The sequence below is a fragment of the Uloborus diversus genome, chromosome 4, assembly GCF_026930045.1.
Source record: "Uloborus diversus isolate 005 chromosome 4, Udiv.v.3.1, whole genome shotgun sequence".
In the NCBI taxonomy this organism is placed as follows: domain Eukaryota; kingdom Metazoa; phylum Arthropoda; class Arachnida; order Araneae; family Uloboridae; genus Uloborus; species Uloborus diversus.
The window spans coordinates 25,057,870-25,067,971 of NC_072734.1; the positions used below are offsets into that span (position 1 = coordinate 25,057,870).

Consider the following 10,102-nt stretch of genomic DNA (forward strand, 5'->3'; position numbering starts at 1 on the left):
TTCTATGCCCCGCAGTTGAAGAACCTCATTGGAATAAATATTACGTTTGAACTCGCAATTTCAAAATTTACATGTTCTAAATCGTTTATTTATTTATTTATTTTATAAAATTAAAAAAAAACAAATGTTTCTCCTAATTATTACAAAATTTGTCTAAAAACTAATTTGAAAACTTTATTTTTTCTGAAACATCTTTAAAAATATTTAAATGTTAAAAAATATATGTCTTTTAACAATATTCAAATTTCAAAATGCATTTTTGCCAGTGAATCTAAAAAAAAATTTGATTTAAATTTTACCACTATATTATCATAACTCGAAAAATACCCAATTTGCATCTTGCAGAAATAACGTTAGGGAAATTTTCATAATGCCGTAATCACAACAACCAGAAATCGGAAAGGATGGAGAGTGGGAAAATGATTTGGCCTTGACCACGCCGATCCTAAATACATATGCTTATTATTTTCTTTTCTTAAACAGTGCGGCTGATTTCCTGTCTTTATTCAGAGAAAGGCTGAAATAAATTTCAAGACAAGCAGAATGCTCCTTAGTAAGTTGCCAATTCCCACCTCTCTCCCCAAAGGGAGTTATTAAATCTTCTTTTTCTTTATGAAGGGACTACGTGTCACAGCAATACTTGGCAGCCATGTTGCAAAAATTCTTGTAGATGTAACCTGTAGCGTTAACATGTTTTAATGAGTTTATTTGTAATGCGTAGTGCGTCTGCAATTTTTGAGGGCTTTTTGCATACAAATATTTTTTAACATTGGAGCACTTTAATAGACACTCTAAAGCTTTGCCAAATTATTTTTTAGAACACTCTTTTTAATATCGGTTGCGTTGACCAATTCCATTGAGAGCTGTGGTCCTCTTATTATAGGTTTTAGCAATTTTTTTTTTCATTTTTAATTAAATCTCATGCTAAATTCTGAGTAAAAACTGATTTGGAAATTTTAAAAGTATATCGAGAACAGTTGGAAATAACTTCGGAACAGTTAGAAAAATTTCGTTAAGCCTTTATTGAATAAAAATATTTATTTTTAGATAAATTTCGGTTTTATAAATTTTAACTTCAACATATGAAACTAAAACTCTGGGACACAGTTAAATATTTACTACAAGGATCTCAAGAGTTTAAAAAAGGGATTACGTTTGGAAAAAGGATACAGGGAGGGTTTCTGAATGGCAAATGGATCTTCAAATTTTTCATAATAATTCCAAAACTTTAAAAGTTTCCAAGACTGCATTAGTTCATGGAAGCACTAGAAAGGATGTGATTCCTAGTTCACATTCATTAGGAGGAAGCAAAGACTAATGTAATTTAAATATTTTATGTTAATTTTTAGCTGGATAGATCCGTCACTCTGTGAAGTGTTTGTTGCTTTTTTTAAACGTTCACTACGCCACACTATTTCCAAATCAGATTATTTTAGAAAGTGAGGTTTTAAGAATTTCAGAAAATAATTTATCACAACTTTCTGAAATTTCCATCTCTTTAAATTCATGTCTGAAATTGAAAGTGCAAGTATTCTAATAATTACTATCTGGTTCGTTTTAAAGAGTTGATCAATTTGTCAAACGTAGTTTTCTTCTACAACATGTAGCAAATAAGAATAAAAAATTGAGCAACATAATAGTTAGCCTTATAAATGTTAACAAGAAAAAAATATTTTTTTGTAAACATTTGATTTGTAAAGTTTTTACACAAACCCTGCACGAATTTGGAGCAAATGTATTTGATAATTACCAATAGAAATTTTTTGTCGGGTACATTTTGCATTTTTGTTGTGTTTCCAGCAATTATTTGCTGCTTCACAAAATTTTTTAAATTTGTATGAACGTGGGTACATATCGCACTCCTTCGACAATAGTGGTTAAATCACACACACACAGAGGACAGCAAACGTCAAAAATCTAAACTATTTGGGATCATAGAGAGTGCGGATTTTCGAAAATAACGAAGAAAATACCTTTTAGGAAAATAATATGCCATCTAACCAAATAACGTACATGACATACGATACAGTACGAAACCCTATAAGATGTAATTACATTTTACAACGAAAAATCACTCTCGTTGTTTACTGAACAAAAAGGAAAATTTCTTGTGCGTTCGGATTTTTGATTTTTGATTTTTTGACGTTTCTGGTTTTTGACTTTCGGATTTTCGACGTTTTATTGCTTTGCAGAGAATCACGTTTCTCGTTAACCACATTTGACTGATTTGTTCTTAAATAGTACAGTATGAGTACAAGACTACTGATAATACGTTCGCTAGTTGGATTTTGTAGTCTAAATTAAGAGTATAATTAACGCTTGAAAGTTTTTCTGCTAAATTATGAAATTTTAATGATGTGCTACTATGATTCTATTACGCACTTGATAAGAGGCAGTGAGAAGCAAAGGAATGTAGGAGAGGGTGGGCCACGATGAGACATGGGCCACAATGAGACATTGTAAATTCAAAAATAAATACAATTCTGACAGCTATCACCAACTAGGAGGAGTAAACATAACCAAAATGCTTCCCAGAATCCTTACTTCCATGCTGTTCTATACTTTTGTTTTGTATAAAAAAATTAGGTTACTGTTCGGGGATTCACTGAAAGTTATTAGAATAATTTCTTGCATTCTATCATAATCTTGAAAAACTTCAACATTAAGCTAAGTGTTGTAGTTTATGTTGTTACTGACACTTTAATCTTTTATTATTCAGTTATATTATTTTTAACTCATGGTTTATTTTAATGATATGAAGCAAAAATCTTTATTTTGTTGTTTGAGCCACAATGAGACGCTTCATTGTGTTTTAGAACTCACCAATATACGAAAAAGTAAAAACATGTGCTTTTTCTCTCATTGTGACCCACTCTCCTCTAAGTGGCAAAATTAAAAATTTGGAGATAACCTGCGCAAATAATAGGTGAACCTCTCCTCTGTCTTGGGGCAAGAGATAGTACTACTAGTAGCCCTGGTAGGTGCTGCTGTACAGCATGATTTAAAAAAGAATTCAATGAAAGCCTACCTAGGACGTTATCTTTATAAGCGTTTTACTCAAAACTTGAAAATGTCCACTTACATCACTTTGCTTCTCACTGCCTCATATGTAAACGACAGGGTGTCCTGAAATAGACCGACTGTTTTCAAAAAATTATAACTGGAAAACGGTGAATGATTAAGAAAAAAAAAATCCTGCAGAAGTTTATATGGCGGGCTGTAATTTTTCCCCCCAGAGTTCCAAATTTTAATTAAAAATGTTTTCAACAGATGGCGCTGCAGATAGCAAGCCTTTCAATCAAAGAAAGACAGAAAATGACGTCATACTTCTCCGAAATAAAAATTTTATTGAATAAAATTACATAACAATATTTTTAAAATGTCTACGATCGACTACAATCACATGTCGCAACCGGAGGAAAAAATTGGTGAATTACAAATTTTCCTCTTTGATTTACGGGCATACTATCTGAAGCGCCATCTGTTAAAAAATTTTGAACTAAAATTTTAAACTCACGGGGAAAATATTTACGACCCATCACGTGAATGTTCTGCAAGAATTTGTTTTATCATTCATCGTTTTCGTGTTATAAATTTTTGAAAACAGTCCGTCTATTTCAGGACATTCTGTAGCATTGAGGCAGCATTGTGACAAGAAAGAGTAATTTATGCTTTTTTAGGTTTTTGAAATGTGCCACTATTGTTGTCGCTTACCTATATGATTAATCGAAAATTTGTTTTTGTGGTATTTTTTAGAAGTTATCACTAGACAAGATTAGTGTGGAGCGTACGCACTAGGAAACTTTTCTTTCAATAAAAAAATTCATTTTGAAGTAAAACATGATTGTAAATTTACGAAACATCATTGATCAGATAATAGTAAAGCATTTGTTTTGAATTTAAAATAAACGGTGAGAAAGAAAGATATTTCTATTTCAGAATTTACAGCATAATGAGCATTCTCAAAAAAAATGTCCCATTACTCGTATCTAGTTCAACGTCCACTATGTTACTTCATTTATTTTTAACTATTAAGTATCTAAGAGCAGAATTAGTTAAAGTTTTAGTCCTATAGGACAAGACAATATTGCACCGTATGACTGTATGTTAAGCCGAAATTAAATAAGCAGAGTAATTAAACACAAAGTAATAAAGATCAAATTGTCCAGAATCTTACTTCAGTTTAGTGTCAGTGCATCTCATCAAAATATTATTGAACATTTAATATCAATTATCAACTGCAATAGAATATGAAAAAAAAAATGAACTAAATGTTAAGCCTAATTAGAATAAACACAATGATTAAACGTAAAGATTATTTGTCCACAATGTTATCTCAGTTTAGTAGCAGAGAAGGCACATTCAATGAACAGTTTAGGAAATTATACTCATTAAAATATTATTGAATACTTAATAATTAATACTAACTGCTATAGGATATGATAAAAATGAACTTAATGTTAGGGCTTGAATAAAATAAACAGAATGATAAAACACAAAGGAAAGATTATTTGTCCAGAATACTGCCGTGTGCAGGTAAAGGGCAGTAACTGCAAATTTTTCATTTTTTTGCATTTTTGTCATCTATTGTACGTTATCTTTACTGTAAAATCTCGCTTATTTGGTTTCCGCTGAAAAAAAGGCATGAAAAGAGTGTCTAATTCCAACATTTTTCTATTGTTAGTATTGAATAAACAACACATTTCTTCAAACATCTCGAAAACTCATTTCTGCTGATACTGCTGTTTACCCGCACACGGCAGAATATTCCCTCAGTTTAGTAACAGAGTAAACACATGTTAATGAAGAGTCTGTAAAAATTTTATTCATTAAAATATTATTGGACTTCTAATAAAAATTATCAACTGCTATCGGTATGAAAAAAAAAAAAAATTAAACTTAACTAGAATAAACTGAGTGATTTAACGTAAAATAAAAATTATTTGTCCACAATGTTACCTCAGTTAAGGAATAGAAGAGACACATTTTAATGAATAGTTTAGAAAATTTTGCTCATTAAAATATTATTGGACATTTAAAAGCAATTACCAACTGCTACACAGGCTATGATAAAAATGAACTAACTGTTAATTAAAAATAGAATAAACGGAACGAGCTTATACAAAGTAAAGATTATTTTTTCACAATGTTACCTTAGCTTAGTAACAGAGAAGGCACATTTTAACGAAAAGTTTAGAAAATTTTACTCGTTAAAATGCTATTAGACATTTACTAATAATTACCAACTGCTACATAAGACAAAGTTTTTAAAAATATCTATCTATACAAACGAGAGTGATAACAGAGCAGATATTGTCTTCTTTAATAAGTAATAATTGAAATTTAGTTACTTAAGACGAAAAAGTATACCAGTTTTATGGAATACAATTAAATTAATATAGATTTTAGTTTAAATTGTTAAATGTGTAGAAAACAGGATAAATAAATCCTAATATGTTCAGTTTTGTAATTGCAACATTTTTTTCAGAATGACCAATAAACGTCTGTCAATTCAAATCGTTTAACTTGCTTCCAACAATCTACTAAAATATCGGATGATCCAAAAATCAGGACCAACTTTAAAAATGAATAATTCGAAAACGAATAAAGATAAAAAGATAGCGCTAAATGGATAGAAAAGAAGCCGGGTTTTGTCTCGCAACTAACCAAAAATAGTTCTGTTTGTAACCAACAGATGGCGCTGTCGGAATTCTGATCTAGGATCAAGCAAAGCAACAAACGATGTAAAAAGGAGTAATGGTAGTTGAAGCTAATATGCATCGAAATGTTGCTCATAGTTGAGAAAGCCCGTTTAGTTAAACTGTATTATAAGAATTATGGAAAAATAAAAAGCTATAGCGTCATCTGTTGGTCTAAAACAATTATTTTTGTTTCGTTGCCATACAAAACCCGTCTTCTTTTCGATTCGTTCAGTGCAAACTGTATTTTTTATCTTCATTCATTTTCGAATTATTTCTTTTCAAAGTTGGTCCTGACTTTTGGATCTCCCTGTGTACGTACATATACTCATATAAACTGATTCATTCTGCATTCTATTCTATTATTTCGCAGACGACGGTATTAATTTTAGCTGTATCATGTTTAAACAGTTTAAATTAATAAAACTGTATGCAATGGCGGAACGAAATACATTTTGCTTATTTTATGGGTCAACAATAACTGTTGCATGTTGCAAATTTTAGGTTTTCCGAATATAAAAGATAGTTTGAATTTCAATTGTGAGCTGAAATTACTTCTTCACATAAATTCTTTCGACATAAAGAGATTTAAAAGCAGGGTTGTCAGTGGATTTATTTTGAATATTTATGGCGTCTTTTATAATTTAACCCTATTCTATGGACTATGCTGCAATTTTGCTTCAAATGCTTAAACAGATTCAGAAAATAAAATGCTTTCAATGTTTGCAACAGCAAAATACTTTGTCAGGACGTTATTCAATTCATTATTTAGTTTTATTAAAATATCCATACTTTATCGAATGCATATTTTAACAGAAATTGCATTCATATATAGATGCAGCAGACAGAAATGGTAGTAAAATTTCAGGCACCTTTTTGTTTCGGAAAATATGTTTTATAGTATGTTTAAGCTAAGTATTTTATCGATAGGAATTGAATTAAATAAGTTTCATGCAAGGAAAAAAAATGCAAAAATTATTAAAATCTAGTTTTAGCACAAACCACCTGCAATTTGATCGTGAAACGCTCATAAATGTATGTAAAGGGCGATAGAAAAGTGAAATGTGAAGCCAAAATTTGAAGTGGCTTAGAGAGAATGAATATAAATGCAGTCGCAGTATAATGCGTGTCCGGGTACGGCACGTGAGGTTGGTAGAGGGAGCTGCATGAGATATGCAGGACATGGTGGTGATGGGAAGCTTTTATTCTCAGTATCTATATACTATATGTATCTCCCTGCACGTGTAAGCTAAAAAACGTCCCATTGCAACTCATCGAATGGCAACGCATGCGAATTGACCAATGATTGTGCTAAAAATGTTTTATTTTAAATCGCTGACGTATTATAGCTTTAAAACGTAATATTTCATAAATTTGAAGGGCTGGGAGCAATAACATGGTAACTTACACTTCATGTGATATTAAATGGTGGTAACCCAACAGTACTGTACTGTTTACAACAACGTTTCTACCTTTTGATTTTGCATGAAGTGTGGGTTACCATGTTATTGCTCCCAGTCCTTCATTTATATATTTATCTTAGTTACACAAAATTGTTTGATAAATAACTGATTGAACGGCGCTTGATCAGAGCAGAAATTGGCGGATGTAAGTTTGTTTAAATCACATTTTTCGAATTTATCAGATTTATTTTCGAAGTATTTTATTAGCTGTAACATACTTTTGTTCAGAAACCATTCATTAACATAAGAATCATCCATCCTGTATAAATCCTTATAATTCCTGTATTAAAGAGTTGAAAAGGGTCATTGGGGCTAGACAGAAAACTTTAGTGACCAGGCAGCGATCTTTATGGGGCTGCGTCAGCAGTTCCGAGGGTTTTGGCGAGCCTTAGCGACCAGGGGGCGTGTACGCACTGAATTCCAGAATTCGCCTCAAAAATTTAGGCAAGCCTATTTTTACGTTTAATGTAGGAAAATTCAGCATCGTGGAAAATAGAGGAATACAGCGAAGCAATTGGAATTTTAAAATTATTGCATTTGAATGTTTTTTATTTTTTCATATTCAGAATTTCGAGCACTCCAAATGTTAAAAGTCAAAAGACTACAGATCATTTTTTTCTATGCCATTTTGTATTTCATCCTTAGAAAGTTAGTCTTTAGGGGAATTTTTACTGTTACGGTCTTCACTGCTTTTTGTATGTTTTGCTCCTGTAAAAAATGTCAAGAAGGATTTTTATAGCTAGAAAAACACGCAGCTAGATCTCTACTTGTATGCTGCGCGCTGCATGCTGTGTAAAATTACAGCGTGGACAGATTTCCTTGTTTAGACTGCGTTACACAGCGCCCTCTGCAACATTCACGTGTCGTATCTGGGCAGACATTGTACCAAGAATTGCTTTATATTCGTTCCCTTTAACCCCCGTCAAAGTTGGCTAGATATATTCCGATAACTCTGTTTATATTAACAAATACATCGATAGTATTTTTGTAAAACGAAGTCATAAAATTAAATTTTTAACTAACCACGCAAATCAATTTACTACCATTTCGTAAAAAATGCACAAGATTCTAGATACTTACTGTAATATACAATACATCATTAAAAAACATTCATAAAAGTTTTTTTTTTCACAAGACAAAAAGTAAGATTAAAAATATCATTCGTAATTGAGTTAGTCCACAACTCTTTCATCACTTTTCACAAGTATCACAGAAGTAATCATTATTGAATGATCCAAGTCCCAGCCTCAGATCTTTTTAAAATACTTAGTTAATAAAATAAATTATTGTCATCATCTTTGGATTTAGGATCTAGTTTTATTAGTGAAATTGATCGATCACTGTAACTGACACCATATCTTGAAAAGTGTCATGGTTAAGCTTAAACGTAACATATTTCGTGGGTACACCTAGTGCATATGTATGAAATAAATATATTTCACGTTCACACTTGGGACGCTGATATTTCGTCGAAAGGTCGTGAAATAATTGGTATTTCGATGTAAGTTGCACACATGGTGTCTGCGGTGTGCGTCATATGATTTGGTGTCACACCGAGTCTAGCATGTGACGCGCAGCTGATTGCGCTCGTCCGTCGAACCACCTGTGGCTTGTGAGGCAGCAGAGTGCCCCTGAGTTGCGGAAAAGCATTCTCTAAAATCCGAATGGATGCCACACGAAATTCCGCACTGCGATACCCATATATCCACGGATCGGTGGCAGCGCTGATGATGCATATCAGGCCGAGGTAGAAAACAGTCTGTCCACTCAATGCACTCGAAAAAGTAGCTGCCAGCTGGAACGGGATCCACGTGGCACAAAACAGTCCCACCGTGACCGCCAGAGTGCGCCCATAGCGTGGACCAGACAGCGGATGCTGCCGGAAGGACAATTCTGCTGAGAATATTGCTCGCGCATGAGATCTTGCCACGGCATACACGTAACCGTAACTACCGATGAGGAGTGACGCGCACGGAACGAATAGAACACAAAAGAGGAAGACACGAGATGGCCACAGGACCACGTCTGTGAACGAGCACGATTGGGTGTCTGGCGAGGTTCCTCCTTTAGCAGAATACCAGTAAAGGAAGGGAAAGGAAGACAACAGGAGGGAGTATATCCAGAACAGGGCCACGTACCGCACGACAGAACCGTGCGTGATGATATTGTTGTACCTCAGAGGGGAAGCGAGGCTCGTGCACCGATCCACGGCGACAGCCGTTGCGCTTAGAAGACTCACAGAGCACAACAAGATGAAGAGGCAGTAGGGAAGAAGGCAAAGGGCTGCACATCGCACCTGGGCACGAGAAACTTCGAAATAAAGCCCCGACGGGAGCAAGAGCCCCAGTCCGAAATCTGCTGATGCCAGGGATGCTACAAAGTAGTTGCTGGGGTTGCGGAGACGTTTGAAGCGGTAGACTGCCATCAGGAGTAGGGCGTTGCCGCAGACGATGAAAGCTGAGAGCAGAAAGACTATCAGGACGGCCAGGCTCAGATGAGCGGTACTAGCCCAGGGTCCTGGGTCCGCCCCCGGCGGGGGTAACGCCCATTCCATCACGTCTGCTGCATCGGGAGGGGCAGGGCTGGTAATCCCGCCAGGATCAGAAGGAGGTTCGAGCTGAGGATCTCCAATAGACAAGGTGATGTTGACCCGAGGAATCATAGCTACATTTTCTTCCGATGTGAATCCTAAGAAAATAAGAAAAAAAAAAGTTTGTGCAACTTTTGAAACCTTTTTTGGTAGCAAGTTAAAAATAGCATTAAAAAAAGAAGCGGGGAAGTATATAAACACTTAAATTAAAAATATTCGGCTTGGAGGAACTTTCCTTTACGTCACAGGTTTCCTACTTTTTTTTCTTTAAGCTACGAGAAAGGATTAAAAGCACAGGAAGTCTAACTATAATCTTGAAACCTCAATTCCAAGTCACGTGATAGGAGTTA

The 10,102-nt window shown here is 34.1% G+C and overlaps 1 protein-coding gene across 1 annotated transcript; it reads right to left on the reverse strand.

Moving 5' to 3' along the window:
- Positions 1 to 8,606: 8,606 nt before the first annotated feature.
- On the reverse strand, positions 8,607 to 9,824 carry LOC129220338 (adenosine receptor A2b-like). Its single transcript, XM_054854741.1, has one exon. It carries the CDS (start codon positions 9,822 to 9,824, stop codon positions 8,607 to 8,609), a length of 1,218 nt encoding a protein of 405 aa, XP_054710716.1.
- Positions 9,825 to 10,102: the final 278 nt, after the last annotated feature.

Excerpts from the sequence above, each read along its gene's own strand:
- LOC129220338 (XM_054854741.1), bottom strand. The coding sequence starts at position 9,824 with ATGATTCCTCGGGTCAACATCACCTTGTCTATTGGAGATCCTCAGCTC.